Raw genomic sequence first — 24,100 nt, 5'->3', positions numbered from 1 at the left:
GACTGTACTCAGGATCCGCTTGTTAAAATATGATTTATGATTTGACAAAATATTGTTAAAATGGGTCAGTACCTGAGTTATACATATGGGAAAAAATATTAAATGTCTAGTGAGTTAACTACTTCATTCAACAGAGCTTGTGGTTTGAAACAGAGTCATTAAAGAAATTTCAAATTGTAAAGGTAACTAGTATTGTTAACTTTGATTACTGGTTTACATACTCTGCATAACTGGTTTCTGTTTCTGGATATGGTTCCCCATTTACTTGCGAATGTCTGAACAGTAACATTGGAAATCTTATTTTGGCTTGAATTAAACATTTGAATTAACTTCAAAAACACCTTCAAATTAAATCAAAAACAGTGTAACAGATGATGTGCTTAGTGATTGTAAAGAAGGACTATCCTTTTTTTTAGCATTTTGAGTATGAGGATGTCCCTTTTATTACAGATTTATATAGATTGTGAAATTCTTCTGATTTACTATTTGAATTTCACAATGGAATAGAAGGTTAATATTTCAAGCTCACTTAGTTTACTTTTTTAAAATTCTGACCCTTCATTCTTATTGGCCAGTGGGTGTATATAGGTGTAACACAGGAAGTTCATGCTTAACTGCTCAAAGACCATGCAGTTTTAGAAACTGTAGAAACTTTAGAAACCAAAAAGCCTGCTGATAGATGTTATTACCATTTAGTTATTGATGAAATCTACTTTTGAAGAAATCTGAAAGGGAAAAAAAAGCAATGTATGAAATGTTGCATCTTTCAGCTTCAAAACTTGAACCTCCGCCTGTTGAGAAGAAACTTGAACTTAAAAAGGCCAATCCAGACAAAACTGACTCTGTTTCTTCAAGGGCTGAAGAAAAAGGTGAGGTTTGCTATTGTATAAAGGATACACATCTGACTAGAAACTGAATATTTAATTGTGCGTGTGCAAGATGTGATGTAGCCGAGAATGAGTAAGTGAAATTGTCTGTTGTAACTGTGTCTGGTATAACTTAGTTTTTATTTATGTGGCAGCGATTCTTAACCTACTTTTCCTTGAGTACTCCAGATAATGAGTGTCATAGTTTGAAACTGAATTACTATCGGGTTCATTGCTTTAGCCTTACGCTATTGATCAATAGTTTTTCATTTACCAAATGAATGTTGATCAATTATACATATCTGAATGACCTTGGTGTAAATAATTTGAGAACATCAGATTGCATTGGGCCAAGTTAGCCTTGAAGGCTATTAAGTGCATGCTTAAAAAAATGGCATCTGCTGCTGACTGGTCTTGTTTTCTGTTTGGCATCCTCTGTGAATCCTAGCTTAGTTTTGTTGTTTTTATTAGTTCATGGGAAGTAAGTTTCTCTGGCTAAGCCAACATTTATTACCCATCCCTAAGAGTCTCTGCAGGCATTAGCTCACGATAGAAAAGAGAAACCAGTTATCACAATACAATGCATACTTATGCACAGGCACATATGCTTGTATGAGAGCATCAAATTATTCTTTCTCCCCACTCACCCAGCAGCATATCGTTTCAGCTAGTTTGAAAGGAAATTATGATTGAAGTTACTGTTGCATATTATGTAAACCTTCCCATGGTATGGCCTAAATTAAAATTAATCTGCAGTCAGACAAAACTTGTGTTCAGTTAGTATTTTGTCCATAAGAACAAAGGAAGGAATACATCTGGTAAAGATTATATAGCCCATACAGTTTTTCTCATTTAAATGTGCATCCACTCTCCGCTATTTTTCCCACACTGTCTCACATTTTCTGCATTAGGTTAATAAATCTAAACGGACCATTTTCTCTTTTCTAAGTTTGGCTACATTTCTCCTGCTTCTTGGGGTTGCTACAATGTTAGATTCAATTTGTTCATTCATTTAATAATCTTGAGAACTTGGAAAAAATCATGAATTGTATTGAATTCATTATGATTTATCTTTTTCTAAGAATTACAGTAATTCATATTATTTCTATTTGGCAGCATATATAAATCATTACTATACAGCAATGGAGCTTACTGCCCCAGGAAATACCATGTAGTTGAAACATGTTTGTAACTAGAATAAAGATTTAAACAGTGATTAGTGAAGCTGCAGTCAATGGGTAGAAGTGAAATTATCTGCTTGAACTCATTGTACATTTTGCCATGGTATACACTAATTTGCATAAAATAATGAATGTGACATGGAAAGTGACACTGTATCAAAAGGCTGGCAGTAAAGCCAGAGAAGGAAAGGAAGTCATGTTGCTGTCACAATTATGTACTTTATCATGAATCTGTTCAGGAAGTGGTTTTAGCAGCACAGCATAATCGTTTGGGTATTTTCTTTATCAAAAAGTGTGTCAGAGCTTAAATGTCAACTTTGCTCTGGAGAAACTGTGATATTTTCTATTTTTTATGAAATAGGGCAGAATGTATAAAACATTAAAGCTTTTACACCTATTTTGTCATGTAAGTTTGAATCACATTTCATAAATGAGTAAATGTGTTAAAGGCCACTTTCTTTGCATTGGTTAATGATTAAATAAGGCTGTTCTATGAAGATAATATGGCCACCTTTTGTTTTATCTGACAGTCCTGTGTCAAATGAGTGGTAGTTTCTCCATGTTTCTCTGGATTCTTGCTCAAAACAGCCACTATTTGAGAACTAAATTGGGAATGGGTGTAGAAAGGATGTAAATTAGGAATCGGTGTTTAACCATTGACCTTGTTTTACCATTCAGTGATATCATGGTGAACATGCTTTCTAATTTTTGTTTGGAATGTGTGAGCAATTTTTTACATGTGGGGCACCTTTTAGATTTTTTACGAACCTGCATGCGTGATAACTGAAAGGGGCTGACTTGTGCACAGCTTCCTCAGGGACTTTTGGATTGCTGTGTGGGTTAGAAGGAGCAGTGATCGTAGCTAATCTGTATTTTAGCTCCATCCACCTGCCTTGACTCCCTATCCTTTTCTACCCTTGACTAGTAAACATTTATCAATTTGAAATTTAAAATTAACTGAGCTAGCATCTACTGTTTTTTTAAGAGAGTTTCACAAAGCTGCTGCCTTTATTTGAATTAGTGCTCCATATGAACATACAAATTAGGAGCAGGAGTAGGCCACTCAGCCCATCTAGCCTGCTCCACCATCCAATAAAATCATGGTTGATCTGAATGTGACCTCAGCCCCACATTCCTGCCTACACCGATAACCATTCACCCCCTTGTTAATCAAGAATCTATCTAGTTCGGCCTTAAGAATATTCAAAGACTCTGCTTCCACCGCTTTTTGAGGAAGAGAGTTCCAAAGACTCTCAACCCTCAGAGAAAAAAATTCTCCTTATCTCTATCTTAAATGAGCGACCCCTTAATTTTTAAACAGTGACCACGAGTTCTAGATTCTCCCACAAGCGGAAACATCCTCTCCACATCCACCCTGTCAAGATCCCTCGGAATCTTAAATGTTTCAATTAAGTCGCCTCTTACTTTTCTAAATTCCAGTGGTTACAAGCCTAACATGTCCAGCCTTTCCTCAGAGGACAACCCTCCCATTCCTGGTATTAGTCGAGTAAACCTAGTCTGAACTGCTAACGCATTTACACCTTTTTTTAAATAAGGAGACCAGTACTGTACACAACAATCCAAATGTAGTCTCACCAATGCCCCGTATAACTGAAGCATAACCTCCCTATTTTTGTAATTCATTCCCCTCACAATAAATGATAATATTCTATTAGCTTTCCTAATTACTGCTGTAGCTGCACACTAACCTTTTGTGATTCATGCATTAGGACACCCAGACCCCTCTGAATATCAGAGCTTTGTAATCTCTCACCATTTAGATAATCTTCCTGTCAAAATGAACAATTTCACATTTGCCCACATCATACTCCAGTTGTCAGATCTTGGCCCACCTGATCTATGTCATTTTGTAGCCTGCTTATGTGCTCTTCACAATTTACTTTCCTACCTATCTTTGCGCCGTCAGCAAATTTTGCCACTATTTCTTCAGTCCCTTCATCCAAGTCATTTATATAAATTTAAAAAGTTGAGCACTGATCCCTGTGGCATACCATTCATCACACCCTGTCAACCAGAAAAGGACCCATTTATGCCAACTCTGCTTCCTGTTAGCTAGCCGATCTTCTATCCATGCCAATATGTTACCCCTACACCATGAGCTTTTTATTTTCTACGATAACCTTTGTTATGGCACTTCATCAAATGCCTTCTGGAAATCTAAGCACTTCCCAACTTCTCTCCTGAATGGCCTGGCCCTCGTTTTAAGGTTATGTTTCTCTGCCTTAACGACTCCGTTAATTCCTTCAACATCCTAAAATGCTCACACGAATCACGCGTAACATTCTATGTTTCAGGGAATACAAGCCTAATTATGTAACTTCTCCCCATAATCCTTGGAATCCAGATTATTTTCTGGCAAATCAGCACTGCACTCCTTCCAAGGCCAATATCAGATTTCTAAGATGCAGTGCCGAGGTCTCTGCACAGTACTCCAAAAGGGATCTGACCAAGGTTTGATCTAACTGAAGCATCACTTACTCTCCTTTTGTATTCCACCCCCAACCCCCATGAGATGAAGGTCAGCATTCCATTAGCCTTTTTGATTGCTTTTTTGCACCTGTCCACTAGCTTTTAATGATTTATGTATTTGGACTCCCAAGTTTCTCTGCTCCTCTGCAGTTACAAAGTAGATGACCTTGCACTTGACTCAACTTGTCATAGTTTTGCCCACTTCATACAAGAATCATGCAATATTACAGCACAGAAGGAGGCCATTCAGCCCATTGAGCCTGTGCCAGCTGTTTTGAAGTGCAACCCAATTAATTCCAGTCTCCAGCTCTTTCCCCATATCTCCCTGCAATCTTTTCTCTTTCAGATATTTATCTAACTCTCTTTTTGAAAACTACAATTGAATCATCTTCCCACACTGAACAAACAGGACATTCCAAATCCTAACCACCAAAAAAGATTTCCTGAGATCACCTCTGGTTCTTTTGCTAATCGCCTTAAAGCTATGCCTTCTGGTTATCAACCTTTAAAGCATTTGAAACAGGTTCTCTTTAGTTACTCTATGAAATCCTTCATGATTTTAAATTCCTCTATCAAATCTTAGCCTTCTCTGCTCAAAGGAGAACAATCCCAGCATCTCCGATCTATCCAAGTAATTGTAATGCTCTCACCCTTGGAATAGTTCTGTCTGGGCACAATTGTAACTTTGATCCCATCTAAACTACTTACTGTCCCTCCTTATACATTGCTATTTGATGCTCTTCGCTGACGCAGCACTTTAAAGTACTTCTCTTTGCTTTTGCTTTTTGTGTTTAAAATGCATGCCTTGTATTTTTCCATTTGATCACCGTATGTGTATAAGTTACTGATGGCCAATTATTCTGTGATTGGTGCTGGCCTGCATATCTTAGAAAGAAGAAAAATAACAAAAAATCAATCACAAAAGAAATGTGAAAGAAACACTTGTGCTTCTGCTTGACCAGAGCAAACATTAATTCCATGCTAGTTGCCAGTTGAGTGAAAACTTCTGCAATCAATACCACAAATGTGTGACATTTCAGTTCTGCAAACGTTGAAGCATTAATCTTTATCTTAATGCATTAGGCTTGCACTTCATGTTTTGCTAAACATTGGACTTTAGCAAGTGTAAATGTTAAGCCTTGCACCTCTTTTAGTTGAGAGGCATCAACTCTTGCTAAAATTATTTGTTTTTCTTAAAATTGCAATGCCTTCAAATACACTGGAATGTTCAGAACTGCAGACAACCTCTATGGACCATTTACTCAATCCAGTGTCCAGCAAAGATTTATATTCCATGATACCTTTGTTATCGCTCTTTACAGCTTTTTGCCAGGAATTCATCCAGCTCACCTCTTGAACTTAATGATGCTATCAGCTTTCACTGACTCCCTTGGAAGTCAATTTCAAACATTCACCCATTTATTGTTCTTAAATCTGATCTGTTTCCATCCTCTCTCCCTCTCAAGGCGGTGTCCTCTATTTTTCTCTAGAATCTGTTTTTGGTGCTTCTGTATGTCCGTTAGGATCTTTAATCATTTAACCCCAAATATTCTCGAGTCTTGTGCAAACCTTCCTCATAACTCTTCTGCAAGTTCCTCATAAATCAGATGTTTAGTCCCAGTTATCATTTAGATACCCCTTCCTGCATTCTTGATGTCTTTCCCATGATGCAGTGATCAGAATTATATGCAGTACTGCTGGTGGGGAAGTTACCAGCTCTTTGAGACTTTTGCCCTGTTCCTTTGGCTGTACAACCAAGATCATCTTTACTGTCACTGCTTCTATTGCTACTGTTCCATTTTTTAATCTTGTGACTTTGGATTAGTCCAATGTTGACAAAGATGGAGGGTGTTTTTTTGGACCTAAAAAGGAACGAACTTGGTACTTTGTTAATTGGTGTAAAGCTAGAAGCTAGAAATATAATGGGACCCCAGAATCTTCTGAGGGGTGGTAGTTGCCATCAGATTGCCACTCTGCTCCTATTTCTTTTACACAGCTCTGGAGCTCCACATTTTTGCCCTAGGCCTCTGACCTCGGCCTCTTCAGAAGCGTGGAGCAAACCTGTTCTCGGAGCCCTTCTTCTTCGGGCAGGATTGTGGTGAGAAGCCAAGCCATGTCCCCTTTTTATGGCACCATTTGGTGTATTTTGCTAAGTCATCATTCACTAATGCAGTGAAAAGCTTTGGGCCATATTTAAATAGCTTTTCACTGCATTAATGAATGATTGTGAGTGAGCTAAGTGGGTAGGCTGGCAGGTAGATTTGGTGGCGAGGTTGGGGTGCAATGTGAGGGGGTGGGGTCCACAAGAGAGAGAGCAAGATCACGAGACATTACATCACTTCCTGTGATGATGTATACTGTGCCTGATTGGTATATCTCACAATTAGAAATAACCCCTTATACTACAAGAAACAGCAGAGGTCGAGAGATATGGGGGGGGTGGGTGGGTAGGAGGGGGGTGGTGATGGTGGTGAGGTGCAAGGTTCAGGTCATTGAAATGTCATAAAATTTATGAACAGAAAATAATCAAAAAGGCTGGTCTTCACATCTAGAAGACTAGAATACAGGAGGTAGATGTCATGTTTTAGCTAATCAAAGCCCTGAATAGACCGCCACCGACACACAGCAGTAGCAGTGTGTACCATCTACAAGACGCCCTGCAGGAATTCACCAAGGCTCCTTCGGCAGCACCTTCCAAACCCATGACCACTACCATCTAGAAGGACAAGGGCCACAGAAAGATGGGAACACCACCACTGGAAGTCCCCCTCCAAGTCACTCACCACCCTGACTTGGAAATGTATCGCCGTTCCTTCACTGTCACTGGGTCAAAACCCTGGAACTTCCTTCCTAACAGCACTGTGGGTGTACTTAGAACATGTGGACTGCAGCGGTTCATGAAGGCAGCTCACCACCATCTTCTCAAGGGCAGCGAGGGATGGGCAATAAATGTTGGCCCAGCCAGCGAAGCCCACATCCTGTGAATGAATTTTTAAAAAAAAACCTGGAGTACTGTGAGCAGTCCTGGGCACTACATCTTAGTGTGGATGTGATGTTTCGAGTCCTCATGACCCTTCCACAGAAGGAAGGGTCTGTGGAAGGGTCATGAGGACTCGAAATGTCAACTCTTTTCTTCTCCGCCGATGCTGCCAGACCTGCTGAGTTTTTCCAGGTAATTCTGTTTTTGTTTTGGATTTCCAGCATCTGCAGTTTTTTGTTTTTATCTTAGTGTGGATGTGTTGACCTTGGAGGGACTGTAGTGCTGATTTACCAGAATGATACCTGGGTTCCAGGAATTAAATTGAGAGATCACACAAAATAAGTTTATATTCCCTGGAAGTTAGAAAGTGAGGGTGCGGTTTGATTGAAGCTTTCAAGAAGTCAAAGGAGAAGTTAGAATAGATCAGAGGTAATGTTGCCGCTGTTTGGGAATACTGAAACTAGGGAGCAGGGTCTAAAAATTGTTGCCAGACCTTTCAGTAGTGAAATTAGGAAGCACTTCTACAGACAATGGTGGTAGAAGTTTGGAACTCTTCCTCAAATGGCTATTGATGCTAGATTAATAGATTTTTTTTTTTTGCTGAGCTAAAGTATTAAGGAATATGGGGCAAAGGTGGGTATAGGAACTAGATTGCAGATTAACTATGATCTCATTAAATGGTGGAACAGACTCAAGGGGATAAACGGCCTGCTCTTGTTCCAATGTTTCATGCCTAAGAACATCTGTAACTCATCAGCAGAGCTTCCTTGTCCATCCAGGTCTTTGTCTGTTCGGTCAGCTTGTTCCTTGTTTATGGTCCAATCTAGTTTGGTGTCATTTACACATGTATTTTTGCTCAAGGGAGAATCCAATTGGGAATTGGTGCTGATGCCAAAATTGAGGTTTAATTAAGGGGGAGGGGTGATTGAATATGGGCTTGAGTTATCCTCCTTCCTTTCCTCTCTGTGCCAAGTGATTCACTCCTTGATGATTTCAGCACTTAGCACAGCTGTTATTACCACTTTTAATTCACTGCCCTCCCTAAACCTATTCCACCATTAAAAGTTTTTGTACACATAGTCATAGACATCTTCTCAACATCTGCCGTGGCATCTCTACCCTCAATCACTGACAAATCCATCTCCAGCAAATGCCTTTTATCCCCCACTACGAGTATTCCCATAACTCCCTCCAATCCCACTTTCTTTCTTAAAATTTGTTCTTGAGATGTGGGTATGGTTGGCAAAGCCAACATTTATTGCCAATCCCCATTTGACCTTGAGAAAGTGGTGGTGAGTCACCTTCTTCAACCACAGCAGTCTATCTGGTATAGATACAACAACAATGATGTTAGGTAGGGAGTTCCAGGATTTTGATCCAGTGACTGAAGGCACGGTGACATAATTCCAAGTTAGGATGGTGAGGGAATTTAAAGGTGTTGGTGTTCCCATGCATCTGACGCCCTTGTGCTCATGGTGGTAGAGTTTTTAGGTTTGGAGGGTGCTATTGATGGGACCTTGGTTTCAGTGTATGTTGTATATGGTACCATTATGTGTCAGTCATAGAGGGGGTAGCTGTTTAAGGTGGTGGATGAGGTGCCAAACAAGTGGGCTGCTTTGTCTTGGATGGTGTTGAGTTTCTTGAGTGTTTTTGGAGCTGCACTTAGCCAGCCAAGTGGAGATTATTCCATCACACTTCTTTGTCTCTGGAAAAACTCTTCCAAATTGCTCCCAACTTTCATGCTCCCCACTTGCTTGTTCTCAACAGTGGAGTTTCTCTGCAGTTATTGATTTTACTCTGGCGCTCACTTGCCATCATCTTTTGAAACCTTTGTCTTTAGAAAAACTCATATTATTTCCCATCCTGGTCATTCTCCTGATAAGACCAACACCTTCAGTTTCTCAAGGTCAAGGGTGTAGACTTGAAACAAATTTGTTGCCAAACTGGTTTAGGCAGCCATCACCAGATTTGCTTAGATCATATCAAACATCATCTGCAAAAAGCACTCACTACCCCAAAATCACCCTGGAGAGCAACAAAAAATCCTGGCTTCTGCTCTCCACTATTAAGTCTTCTTCAGCCCTTGTTTCCTGTTTCCTGCTCCCTCCATTGTCGTCATCAACAAGAAGTGCAAGGAGCTCATTGACATTTCTCAGCAAGATTGTGACTGCTGCTTGCCCACAAAGCCAAACTCTCCCAGGTCACTCTATGCCCTAGTCATGAATCTGCTTCTCTTACTTAACACGCTTTACCCCCTTCACCAACCACTCCCCCACAACCTCATGCCCTCTCTTTGCTAACCTTGCCTTTGAGACTCTCATCCTCCCCTCTTGGCTTCATAACTAGCTGATATTGTCAGATACTGTCCCACCTCTCTTTCAAAGCCACAGCCATCATTTGCTTCTCAAAATCGGCACCACTAACCCATGCTCTCAATGTGCCTCTCCTTTCCAAAATTATTGAATGTGGTGTTGCCTCGCAAAAGTGGGCCCATCTTTTGTTCAGTGTATGTTTGGATTTCTCCAATCAGGCTTCTGCCCTGCTACAATGTTAAAATGGTCCTAACATAAAGCCACAAGCTATATTCTCTATGTTCTTGGCATATAATCCCTCCTCCTGTAACTCTCTCCAACTTTCAAGAGTTGATCACATCACCATATTCCAAGAACCTTCTTCTGTTATCCAGCTTAACTGTACTCTTGAATGTCCTGTTAATTAAATATATTATTTCAACTTTTGTTCTTAATGCAAACTATTTGAACTTGCCATTTTATTGAAGAGGTGGTCTTGATATTTGCGCAGTTTAAAAACATGCAGAGCTAGTGCACCCAATATAAACTATCAAGTGAATTTTCTTGTTTCCCATTAAAATAAATGACCAACTGGTCTCTGTTCTCCATCATTAACTTGATCCTACATTCCATTTTTTGATTTTACACTTTTCACTAGAAAAGAAAAGAAAGCAGTCATTGGACTGGCATGTGATGCCCACATGTTGGTTCTAAGATATTCACCAAAAATATAAATTAAGAGTTTGGACATAACAATGGTACTAAATACACTTTTTATAGAAGGGAATAGGATTTATTGTAGAATCAGATCCTTTATTATAGTGAGGCTTGATTGATCCACTCCCACCATCATCCTAACCATTTCTCACACATTTGTAGATTTAAAAAAAAAAAGAAATTTGACATGTTTAGAGAGAAAAAGTCTGATGAATTCCTCTTCCGTAGACTATCAAAACTACTCCAGGAGACCACTCTGCTCATATTAATGCTTTGCAATACCTATCCTTTTGTATGCGGCGATATTCGTCCCTGCCACAGACCTTTCTATTTAAGGTCTTGCTATTTTCGGAAATGGATTTTAGAGTTTTGGTGGAAATCTGATTGAAGCATGCGCCAATATGAAATGGACAACGCTTCCCTTTACATTTCCAGATGTTTGTATATTTGAGCGTTACGAGAATAATGTTTCACCTTCCTTAGTGTCTCTTTGCCTTGTTTATAACTCTGTGCCAAGCTTTATGTTGGGATGTACCTTCCACTAATAAGCAGAAAATCAGGTTTCCAATTTTCCAAATCAGCCTATGCTTGAAATTTAAAAGGAAGCTCACTCCATTTAAAAGAAACATTATGCAAAACAGAGAAAAGCGGATACATCTGTCAACTACTGTCTATAGAAGGGAGCCTCCTAAGCTTATACTTTGCATGCTATCAACCTGATCCACACAGGAGGGGATGATGGCACTGCAATAGTGTAAAAATGCCTTTAGTTTATCAGCTGTCCTTGTCACTTTAAACTATTAGTTTTCAAGATCACCATTAAACCTTTTTTTTTGCCCCGCATTATATACTTCTGCTATTTGGACTTGATCGTCAACCTGTTATTCTTACCAATTCCCAGCTCTTCACTCTACACAGTTACATTTGTGGTAGATTGATGGATTAATTCTGTTACCACATGGCAGCTGGAATGAATATGTACTGATGGATAAAGCTCAGGTTTCATGCATGAATAAGAATACAAGCAGAAAATGGGAACTATAGGGAAATGGAAACCCTGTGGAAACATTTTGGATGTACAGTCAATCTATGGCAGGATGAATGCACAAGAATATCACTACTAACTGATTAACTATAGAATCAGCTGTGATGTGTGAAAATGCTGCATTGGTTTCAAGCAGTCAGCTTTAATTTTCTTGTACATGCGTCCTCACCTGACTGGGGTTTGCTATTTTCCTATTACTGCTGTTCAGTCTTATTGTTTGTCAGATCTTTGGTTTGTATTTAAAGATCTGTAGCAAGAATGTAGTGATTTTTCTTGAAGCTGTTCTTCTGTGAATGAGGAATAAAACCCTTTGTTTCAGTCTACAGTTGTGGTCATGAGGTTAAAACTCCTTGTTTCGTGAACTACTTAATATTAACAAGGTGGATGTGGAAAGGATGTTTCCTTTTGTGGATGAGTCCAGAACTAGGGGGCACTGATTTTAAAATTAGGGGATGCTCTTCTAGGACAGAGATGAGGATATATTGTTTCTCTTGAGAGTTGTGTGACTTTGGAACTCTGCCTCAGAAGATGGTGGAGGCGAGGTCATTGAATATTTTTAAAGTGGAGATAGATCCTTGTTAGGCAAGGGAATCAGGGGAATGTGGTATTCGAAACACACAGATCAGCCATGATCTTAATGAATGGCGGAGCAGGCTTGAGGGGCCAAAAGGCCTACTTCTGTCCTATTTTGTATGGTTTGTACAAATTCCCATGTGCCCTCAAGTGCATGTTTTTATTTTCTGAAAAGCCAACTGATTAACATGAGATGAGGTCAATTATAAATCAAGCTGACTTAGTTTGTTCTTTCACATATATATGAAAAATAACAGCAGTGAATTCCAACTTATTTTGTAATGCTCCCCGTGACACAGAAAGTAACAAAGCGTGCTACACATTCTTTTGGCAGACTTTGCAACTTTTCTAACATTAAACTTGAGAGAGCCCTCAATCCATCCCCATGTATGGCTTCATGACCAGATCTCTTAGACTGCCTGTCTGTCTGTTTCTGTGTACCTTTTCTTTGCTGACCCTTTGATGAATTAAGTCTCAGGATTCTGAATCTGACTTCACATCAAAGCCAGTTTATAGCTTAAACCAAAAATCCATTTCAGGCCAAATAGTTGAAAATCCTGAAACATGATTATCAAGTTAAGGCTGTGTGCACCAAGTGTCTAAACTGTTTTCCTTGAGCATCAGTAGAAGGGCTTATGTAGCACAGCCAGATGCAAAGAAAAAAAAAACAATTAATGAACATGCATTTATGTACTGGCTTTCATGTTATTCAGTGCCTCAAAGTGTTCAGCTGTCAGTGAAATACTTTGTGAAACTTCCACCAGGGTGGAACTTTTCCAATGAAAAGCTGTAAAGACTTGACCTACTGGGCAGGTTTCTACTTGAAACAGATAACTTTACTACAGAACTCTTTTAGAAGCTACATACTTGAACCAGGTCCATGACTAGAAAGCTCCGCCACCACCCTCCCACCCTAATATTACCCGTGCTGAGAGTTCATTTGTCAAGAACAATCATCTGACCCCTAATAGGCAGTAGGAAAGGTTATACATTCAATTGCTACATTTCCTCCTCAGTTAGTATTTTTTGCACTTCCTATTTACAGAGAACATTTTAATCCACAACATATACATATATGCAGATTAAGCGATTAAAGATTAAGTCTCTGAGGTAGTTTTCTAATTCAGTTAGAGCAAGGTAGTTCTACCACTTGATGTTCTTCAACTGGATCAACATGATCAGGAACTGCAGTATTTGGTACATTATTAGAAAGAGGCAGTTCAGAGTTAGGCAATTCAACAGAGTCATCAGGTATGTCTAATCTAGGTCGATCTATCACCTCGGGGATTAAAGGTTCAGCATCAATTACAGGTGGGATAGCTGATTATTAAAATGTCACTGCTCCTTAGATGATCGATAAGTTTTTGAACAATTTGATCTTCCACTTCCACTTGGAATAACAAGGGACCAGTTTCAGAGACTATTATCCCATGAACCCAAGTGTTATGATCCCCAGCTGAGGTTACCACTGTTCAAGCCGGATCCCAGGGTGGAACCCAGCTTGATAGATCCTAATTTTTATTTGTTTGTTTAGATACTTGGAGAGGGGCTACTGAGCAGAGTCACCGGAGTCAGCTCATGAGCTTTTAACAAAGCATAAAACATTTATTAAACAGGAAAATATGAACTATATTACAATGTTCCTTCACCCACAACTTATACCTTTCTGGATATATACAAATTTGTAAGGATAACACAAGTTACAAAAGCTACCTTATACTCTAATGTTCATAGTAAGTACAGTCCATATAAACCAATAGGTGACCTGTCAGGCACACCACACTTTGAAGCCAAGTGATAGCATCTGGTTGAGGTGGCATCTATGGATCTCTCCTCGACTCTCCCCAGATGCTTGTCACACAATGAGCCAACAAGTCTCACTGAGCTCTGTCTTTCACATGAGGATTTCCAATCTCCACTCTCTCAAAGAACTCACTTTGGAATCTTACCCCAAACCAACACTTTCCCCCTGACACCTTCCACAAGGGTTGACCTCCAGTGTTTTGAACTCTCCTTCCAATGTTCCTCGCCCCTGGGTCACCACATGCATTCAAGCTTTCTTCCAAGTAATTTCTCTCACTGACTCAGCTGTCAACAGTGCATCACTGCTTCACGTGCCCATAGCAAAGAGTTAGACCTTCAGTTGACTTTTTGGACCTTCTGACTTCTCACAAGCCTTTATATCATTTGACCCTGCTTCCTGCAGTTTGGAGCTTTAAGCTTGAGATTTGGAGCCTTTCTCTCTGCCCCTTAATCTTAACTTCACTTTAGAGGACCTTTTCCAGGTTCCTTTGACTAGAAGGTCTTTTTGGGGCTTTCTCCTGTTCCAATCCCCTGGATTCTTGGGGACTTTCTTCGTTAGCTTGGGATTGGCTATCTGTCTCCTTTGCTCCAGAGTCCCCCTGGCAGCTGCTTTCAACCAACTTTAGCTTGGGACTGGCTATCTGAGCCTTTTAGGCTGCTTCTGCCTGGCAGCTGTCTTCAAAACCGAACTCAAGAACTGCTGTTTCTAGTTTCTTCTGTGTATGTCTGTGGGAGGGACATGCCTCTCTGGATCCCTGTTGCTGGGCAACAGCCCATTTTTCTACTCATTTGTTTAACTTTTCTTACAGTCATAAACTCTCATTCGAAATACAGACACCTTTTAAAGTGGGACTAAAACTCAGCTGGACCTTTTCTTAACACACATATAGAAATACAAATCAAACTTTAACTTTAAAGCTATAACTCATTTCTAATACCCACAAATACAAATTATCTCTTTTTCCTAACATAAGGTCCATTTCCAAAATTCTACATGAAAACTATATCCCCTACAGTAAATTCTCAAGCTTTGCTTAGAATATTGTCATTCAATTTTTGATTAATCTGCTTCTTCCCTACCTTCCCCTCTAAGTTTGGAAACACCAGACTTAATCTTGTACGTGGACTGCATTTCTTCAATAATTCAGACAGCGTTGAACCCTTAGTTGCATGAGGAGTCGTACGATAATTGAGAAGAAAGTGGGAAAACTGAGTTTCTAGAATATCTTCGGATAACCTCTTCATTCCTGATTTGAAAGTTTGCACTGCTCTTTCAGCCATTTGATGAGGGATGATATGGTGCTATTTTAATATGCTTAATTCTATTTAAACTCATGAATCTCTGAAATTCCATACTAGTGAAGACTGAATCGTTATCTGAAACAATGACTTCTATCAGGCCATGTATACTAAAACATTAGTGCAGCTTTTCAATAGTTGCACATGATGTTGGTGATCTAGCTTCATACATATCCATCCACTTAGAATGTGCATTGACATTCAATAAAAACATGGTACCTAAAAATGGACCTACATAATCAATATGTAGTCTAATCCAGGATCAACCAGGCCACCCCCACGGATGCAGTGGAGCTGAAACGGGCAATCTCTGTTGTTGCTGACACTGGAGAACATGCTTGACCATGCTTTCAATATCACTGTTTATGCCCGGCACCTTCGCGCAAGCATCTTCATCTTCGATGTGTCTGGATGTGCACTGTGAAGCTCTATCAAGAGTGGTTCTCTTCCTTGTGAAGGGACAACGGTTCTTGATCCCCACAGCAGGATTCCATCTTGACAACTTAACTGTGTTTTATGGGCATGGAATGGTCTCTTCAGACACTGGTGAATGCAGTCACCCTTGCAATACAAGGTTTCTGACTTTTGACAAAATTGGATCTCAGTTTGTCCAATTTCTTATTTGCTTCGCAGACACAGGCGAAGGGTCCAAAAAATTCATTGCAAGTCCAACTTCTTGGGGCACTGGAGCATGTACAATGCTTCCTGGTAACGGGAGATGACTGAGTGTGTCCACATTTGCAATATGCAAGCCAGAACGGTGCATAAAGGTATACTCATACACAGATAATATCAAAACTTAACGTTGAATTCTTGATGAGGCTATTGGCAGAATGGCTTTATCCTCACTGAATAAATCCATGAATGATTTATGGTCTGACACAATAGTGAAATGTCATCCATGCAGAGAAGGCTGCAGAGAAGGTTCTGGAAATGTAGCCGATTGGCCTTTCAAAACCATCTTCAATGCTGTGTGACAACACAGCTCCCATACTGGAAGGAGATGCATAATGGGCCATAATGTACCAGTAGATATGATGAATGCAATTACTTCTTAAATTTTATGAAAGCTGCTTCTTGTTGTGAATTCCAAGACCAATGATAATTCTTCTTCAATAACAAGCGTAAAGGTACTAACACTGTTGACAAGTTTGGCAAGGAGCGGCTATAATAATCATGCTCAAAAAAGACTTGAGTTCAGTGATACTGGAAAGAAAGGGTGCCTCTCTGGTGGCCCTAACTTTCTCCTCTACTGGCTGCAACTACATGGCATCTACTCTGTGACCCAGGTAAGTGACTTCTGGTGCTTGGAAAGTACATTCCTCTTTCTTTAATCATACACCAACTTCCAAAAAATCATCTTAAATCCTCTTCTGGGTTGGCCAAATGTTCGGCTTCTGTTGACCCTGTGATCAGGACATCACCTCAATACACTACTATTTGGGGAAGTCCTTGCAATAGACTTTCCATGGTCCTTTGGAAGATTGCACATGCAGCTGATACTCTAAAGGGTTGGCATATATATGATACAGGCCCTTGTGTATGTTGATGGTCAGGGTAGGATATATTTATCTAGTTTGGCTGCCTTGTTTATGGTCAATTTGTAGTCCCCACAAATGCAAATAGTTTGATCAGGTTTCATCACTGGGGCTATGGGCGAATTCTGAAAATTGGACAGGTTGGATTATGCCTTGCTTTTCTAAGTGGCACAATTCTGCATCCACCTGTTCCTTTAGGGCATAAGGCACAAGCCTGACCTTGAAGAAACAGGGCATTGCCTCTGAATCTACATATACTTTTGCTTGTAAGCCACCCAACTCATCACGAAATATGCTGTTATATTTCCTTAGCTCAGGAATTCCTCCTCTTCTCACTTGAAATATTTCAGACCAGTTGAGTTCAATTTTTTGTAACGAGTCGCGGCCCAGAAGACTAGGTCCTTCACCTGCCACTATGATCACTGGAAGCTGGCCTGTGTGTTGCCTACAAGGCACAGAAACTGTGACAATGTCCTTTACCTGTATGGATTCTCCAGTGTATGTCTTCAATAGAGCTGTGGTTGGCTCCAGATTCAGTTGCATTTAGATACTTAAGTGTGGGCTTTCCCACCACTGGTTGAGGCTCCCGTATCTATCTCCATGTCTAGTGGCTTCCCATTCACTTGAATGGTGACGGTCGTTGGTTCTATTTTTACTGCTTTGGCATTGTACAGAGAATAGATATCGGTTTCGGCAGCTTCAGGTTCTGTTGTATTATTCACTTCATTCATTTTGGTCTGCTGTTTTACAGGCGGTCTCGATTTCGCCCTGCATTGCTTAATTACATGCCCTTTCCTTTAGCAGTGATCGCATCCTGCCTCCTTGAATCCACAGCTGTCTGGTATGTGGTTACCCCCACATCTGTAACTGATTAACTTTGGAGTTGCTGCTGAAATGCTTCCACTATGCCTTTTCATTTTTCAAGCAGCAGAGAGTATCTCTCATATCACTGCTGTTTCTCTGGTTTTCTCGCCATGTCCAGCAGTAGGTTCCCACCACAACTGAAGAATGGCACTTGTTGCATATTCTGTAAAGCCTGCGAGTCCCTTGTAGCACTCGCTGTACGATTTCCAAGGCACGCTTCAAATCCATGTTAACTTCTGCAAGTGAATGGCGTCATCGTGAATTGCACAAATTAATTGGTCCTGTAGCATATCATTGAGTGTGTCCCAAAGTCGCAGTGCTCAGTCAACTGCTTCAACTTTGCAATATCAGTTGTGATGGACTCTCCTGGGGCCCTTACCCTGGAGTTAAACTTAAACCTCTGAATTATTACCGATGGCTTCGGCTGAAGATGATTCTTCATGAGGTCTACCAATTCATTAAAAGATTTAGAACCAGCCGTGTCCAGGGCCGTCAGACTGCAGATTAGGTTATATGTCTTGCTCCCACAGACACTAAAAAGAATTGCTTTCTGCTTCTCCACGGTTATTTCGTTTGCCACAAAATACAAACCTAGGCACTCTGTGTACTGGTTCCAGTCTTCCGTGGATGCATCATAAGGGTCGATTCTGCTGAACAGTGGCATGACTGGTGAGTATATTTTTCTTTTTTCCTTAAGAGCTGATGTATTCACATGCACAAGGCGAGATGCAGAGTCGGAGCTATTTTACCATTGCCACCAAATGTAATGACTTGACGTACCAGACAGGTTTCTACTTGAAACAGATAACTTTATTACAGAGAACTCTTTCAGAAGCTACATGCTTGAACCAGATCCACGACTAGAAAGCTCCGGCTCCCAAATTACCCAGGCTTAGGGCTCTTTCGTCAAGAACAATCATGTGACCCCCTAATAGGCAACGGGGATGTTTATACCTTCAATCACTACAAAAGGGGAAATGGATGTAGGGGCCAGGACTGCGACCAGCATGAACTGTCAGTTAGTAGCTTAGAAAAAGATATTCTCATGGGTCTGCCTCATTGCCAATGTATGAAGACTTGAAGCAGTTGATAAGTAAACTTTTTAAGTAATACTGTAATTGAATGCCTAGACAATTAGCAAGTTGCTGAGTGCCTTGCGCAAGGCCTTTCACAATGCTTGAATGTAAATGTTTGTCAAAAATCAGTTGTGGAAGCATGCCTTAGATAAGCCTAGGAACTGAGTCTGTGAGTATACACTTGTATATCCATGGCTTGGTGCCTACTAGAATTGAGCTGCATAGAGGTCAGCACCATTTGATGATGTATGGGCATGTTGTTGCTTGAAAAATCATAACATATGTTGAATTGTGCTACTCATTCTGCCACCCGAGGAGTTCTTGACATCTGCCATCCACCTAGTAAAAACTTAAGTTTTTGCTTGTCAGTGTTAGAGTAATTCTGTCCCTTTGACTAAAGTAAGCAGGATCTATTCGGGGTCAAGATGACATGCTAGATGATCTGTGGCAGATTTGGTCATCAGAAACCTGAACCAGACAAGTCTGTAGTGCTCCAGAATTGTTCGGCTATTGATGGAACCTGGCGAGGTCCATCAATCACTCTGCTACAATTCTAAGATTTGCTCCAGAGAGTCCTGCATTTTGGGAAAGGAAACAGTTAACTCACAAGGAGTTCAATTGCTAATTATCAGTTAACAACCTAAGTACCCGTTTGGATGGAAAAAGAGATAACAGGTGAGACAAGTTTACTCTGTAGAGTTTTATGCAGCAGATATAAAACTATCTAAAGGAGTCTGTCTTGGTTTCAGCCTTTATTGCCAAACAGCTATTGGAGCTTAACACTGCAGAGTTAATAGGACAAGGCAGTCAGAGCTAGACAAGCAGCAAGGAGCTTACTGCTATACTGATGAAGTGTGATTTGCTTGACTAAGTTCCAGTAATAAGCTCAGAGACACTGCTAAAACCAAACTTTGACGAAGCTTTGCTTGCACACTCTCATTTTTGGATGAGTGGAATGCATTCTTTAGGAAAAGAGTGCGCTGTCTCAGATGAACCGAAACTGCAACAAAAGCAAAATACTGCAGGTGATGAAACGTGAAGCCAGTACAGGAAATGCTCAGCAAGTCAGGCTGCACCTGTGGAGGAACTAACACTTCCAAGTGCTAATGTTTCAAATCAATGATCCTTCATCCGAGATAAAATAGTTGGATGGACTTCGCAGACATTTGCTTTTTCATGTGTCCCAAGCCAAGAGACTTGGCTGGCAAAAATAAAACAATTTTTGTATTAGCGTTTAGTTCACTGAAGTTGACTTCAATTGAACTGCAATTTGATTGTATTGATTTACCTTCATACATGCATAAAACATTTTGTACCAACTTAGATTTAGGGACACGATGTGTGGTTGAGATGTTATTTCTTATTCTTTTGCACTCCTGAATACAAGTTGTTAATTATCCATAATCCAAGGAACTGACTCAAAAACAATGGCTTGCAGCCTTTAAATTGAAATGTGCCTTTTCATAATTCTCCTACTTTTCAGATTTTTCAGGAAGGGAACTTTTAAAACATAGTTATTGAAAAATTAGATATAGATCCAGTTAGTTTGACCATCCACACAGGAGACCTACATTCTTAATCCTGCCACAAAATCAGCTCTGAGATGAGTTTTTAAGTTCCCACCCTGCCCAGAAGACCTTTCCACACATTAACGATAGTTCAAAGGAATTCATTTGATAACCATTTTAACCTTTCAATCACAATTGCCTACAACCAGTATGATGGGTTTGTTAAGTTTAATCAGAGTTTAAGACTATGTATAACTACTTTTGTTGTGTTCTGCATGAACTGTTGGTCAGTGCTCAGAAGAGTGACATTCTCATGGGTATGCCTCATTGCCAAAGCCTCCATGAATGAAGACCTTGAAGCAGTTGACAAGGAAATTTTGTAAGCAGTACAACAATTGGATGCCTAGAGTATCAGGGCATTTAGCATGTTGCCAAGTGACTTTGATCATGTAGTTCATCAAACAGTTCGTGTAGTTACACAGCAAAAATACATGACCATGACAAGTGGCAAGTACCAAGCATAATTGGACAGGGTGACTGGCATGCAAGGACAGCTCTTTCTCTTTTTTTTTCTTTTTGGTGCCTCATGCCTTCATGCCTTCTCAAATGACTGAAGAGTGTTTGTTTGGATCCCATAGGAAATTGTCTGCACTGCCTACTGCACTGAGATCTCCCAAAGTGAATATAAATTTTATAAAATAAAATCTTATTTTATTCATTTATGGGATGTGGCCGTCGCTGGCTAGGCCAGTTTTATTGCCCAACCATACTTACCTTGAGAAGGTGGTGGTGAGCTGTCGCCTTGAACTGCTGCAGTCCATGTGATATAGGTACACCCACTATGCTGTTAGGGAGGGAATTCCAGGATTTTGACCCAGCGACACTGAAGGAACAGTGATATATTTCCAAGTCAGGGTAGTGAGTGACTTGGGGAATTTCAGGTGGTGGGGTTCCCTTGCGTCTGCTATACTTGCCCTTCTAGATGGTAGCGGTCGTGGGTTTGGGAGGTGCTGTCTAAGGATTGTTAGTGAGTTTCTGCAGTGCATTTTGTAAATGGTACACATTGTGCCACTGTGCGTCAGTGGTAGAGGGAGTGAATGTTCGTGGATGGGGTGCCAATCAAGTGGGCTGCTTTGTTCTGGATGGTGTCAAGCTTCTTGAGTGTTGTTGGAGCTGCATTCATCCAGGCATTTGAGTATTGCATCACACTCCTGACTTGTGCCTTATAGATGGTGGATAGGCTTTGATGGACAGCAAGACCTGGACAATATCCAGGCTTGGGCTGACAAGTGTGGCATGAATGCTACTTGCCACAGGTGCCAGGCAATGGCCATCTCCAACAAGAGAGAATCTGACCATCACTCCTTGACGTTCTGTGGCATTACCATTACTGATTCCCCCACTATCAGCATACTGGGGGTTACCATTGACCAGAAACTGAACTGGATTAGCCATATAAATACTGTGGCTACAAAAGCAAGTCAGAGGCTAGGAATCCTGTGGAGAGTAACCCACCTCCTGACTCCCCAAAGCCTGTCCACTATCTACAAGGCACAAGTCAGGAATGTGATGGAATACTCACCATTTGCCTGGATGAGTGCAGCTCCCATGAGCACTCAGGAATTTTGACACCATCCAGGACAAAGCAACTCGCTTGATTGCCACCGCATCTGCAAACATTCACTCCCTCCAACACTGCTCCACAGTAGCAGCAGCGTGTACCATCTTCAAGATGCACTGCAGGAACTCACCAAGGCTCCTTAGACAGCATCTTCCAAACCCATGATCACTACCATCTGGAAGGACAAGAGCAGCAGATACATGGGAGCACCAACACCTGGTAGTTCCCCTCCAAGCCACTCACTAACCTGACTAACAGTACTGTGGGTATACCTACACCACGTGAACTTCAGCAGTTCAAGAAAGCAGCTCACCACCATCAAGGGCAACTAGAGATGGGCAATAAATGCTGGCCCAGTCAGTGAAGCCCACATCCTGTTAATGAATAATAGAAATGTGGCAGGACTGCAGAGCTTAGATCTGATCCGTTGGTTGTGGAATCACTTAGCTGTGTCTATTGCTTGCTGCTTATTTGTTTGACATGCAAGTAGTCCTGTGCAGTAGCTTCATCTAGTTGACACCTCATTTTTATGTATGCCTGGTGCTGCTCTAGGCATGCCCTCTTGCACTTTTCTTTGAACCAGGGTTGACATCTGGCTTGGTGGCAATAGTAGGGTGGGAGATATGCAGGGCCATGAAGTTACAGATTGTGGTTGAGTACAATTCTGCTGCTGACGGCCCACAGCACCTCATGGTTGCCCAGTTCTGAGTTGCTAGATCTGTTTGAAATCTGTCCATTCAGCACAATATCCTCAATGTGAAGACAGGGGTTCATCTCCACAAGGGCTGTGTGGTCACTCCTATCAAAACTGTCATGGACAGATGTATCTGCGGCAGGGTGGTTGGTGAGGATGAGGTCAAGTAGATTTTTCCCCCCTTTTTGGCTCCCTCACCACCTGCCGCAGACCCAGCCAGCTTGGTCTGTAGTGATGCTACCGAGCCGCTCTTGGTGATGGGCATTGAAGTCCAGAGTACGTTCTGTGCCCTTGCCACCTCATTGCTTCCTCCAAGTGGTGTTCAACATGAAAGTGCACTGATTCATCAGCTGAGGGGTCGGGAGTGGGGGGGATAGATGTTAATCAGCAGGAGGTTTCCTTGCCTCCTGAGACATCATAGGGTCTGGAGTCGATGTTGAGGGCTCCCGGGGCAACTCCCTCCTGACTGTATACCACTGTGCTGCCACCTCTGCTGGGTCTGTCCTGTTGGTGGGACAGGACGTACCCAGGGATGGTGTTGGTAGTGTGTGGGACATTATCTATAAGGTATGACTATGTCAGGTTGTTGCTTAACTAGCTTGTGATTTTGGCACAGGCCCCCAAATGTTAGTAAGGAGGACTTTGCAGGGTTGACACGGCAGAGTTTGCCATTGTCGTTTCTGGTGCCTTGGTCAATGCCGAATAGTCCATCTGGTTTCATTCCTTATTGACTTTCTAGCAGTTTGGCTTGCTAAGCTATTTCAGGTGGCATTTACGAGTCAACCACACTGCTTTATTCGGGGGTGGACCTGGATAGATCATTGATGAGGCCTTTTCATCCTATAAAGGTAATTTTTTTGCAGAGTACCCCATAAAATGTTGCATTCTTTAGAAACTTGTGTGTAGTTCTTCAAAGTCATTCATCTGCCATTAGCTTCTTGAGTCTTCGGACATACCTTCTGTCCTCATCAATCAGGCCTAGACCTTGCATCATCCTTTCATTATCTCATCCTAGCTGTTCCCCATGGCCAGTTCTATAACTCTCTCAAATACCATCCTCAGAGACCTCCTTGTTTGTATGGGGCTGTTAATGAGCTGTTCGTAATGGCTAGCCAGTCATTTTAATTCTCTATGTCAGATGTGGATTGTCTGACATCCATGGAGCGATGGAGTGGTTCACTCAAGTAACTCCTATTTCTACACACTAATTAGCTTAACATTCCAGTAGTCAAATTAAGCAAGATGAAATGAAAAGCCTCATACCACTTTATAACATGGTTACCTATTTATCCAGCTTTGGTCCCCGGTTCAGGCTGACAATTATTGCCTAAGAATAATCATTCTACTTGTTTGTTTCTGGAGAAATAAAATATGAAAAATATGAAAAGTTTCCAGGAAAACAAAACTTGCAATATTGACCTATTCCTTACCTATTTCAAGCTAACTCACAGATATATGTTTATTCTAAGCATTATTCTAATTTACAACCCTGTCCTAAACCTTTCATCAATTTTGGCAATGGTCCCTTATTTCGTAGTGGATGAGTCTATTTGA

General features: G+C 40.9%; 1 protein-coding gene across 5 annotated transcripts in view; it reads left to right on the top strand.

The window, feature by feature from the left end:
• The window catches only part of LOC121278237 (CD2-associated protein), a 237,126-nt gene that overhangs the window by 166,056 nt on the left and 46,970 nt on the right, over positions 1 to 24,100 (top strand). For all 5 annotated transcript variants that reach the window (XM_041188460.1, XM_041188459.1, XM_041188462.1 and 2 more), the window contains one exon: positions 771 to 869. In XM_041188460.1, the coding sequence (XP_041044394.1) occupies positions 771 to 869 (99 nt within the window). The remainder of the gene's footprint in view (positions 1 to 770; positions 870 to 24,100) is intronic.

Source organism: Carcharodon carcharias, chromosome 5 (assembly GCF_017639515.1).
Source record: "Carcharodon carcharias isolate sCarCar2 chromosome 5, sCarCar2.pri, whole genome shotgun sequence".
Classification (NCBI taxonomy): domain Eukaryota; kingdom Metazoa; phylum Chordata; class Chondrichthyes; order Lamniformes; family Lamnidae; genus Carcharodon; species Carcharodon carcharias.
This window is presented reverse-complemented; position numbering and strand designations above follow the sequence as displayed.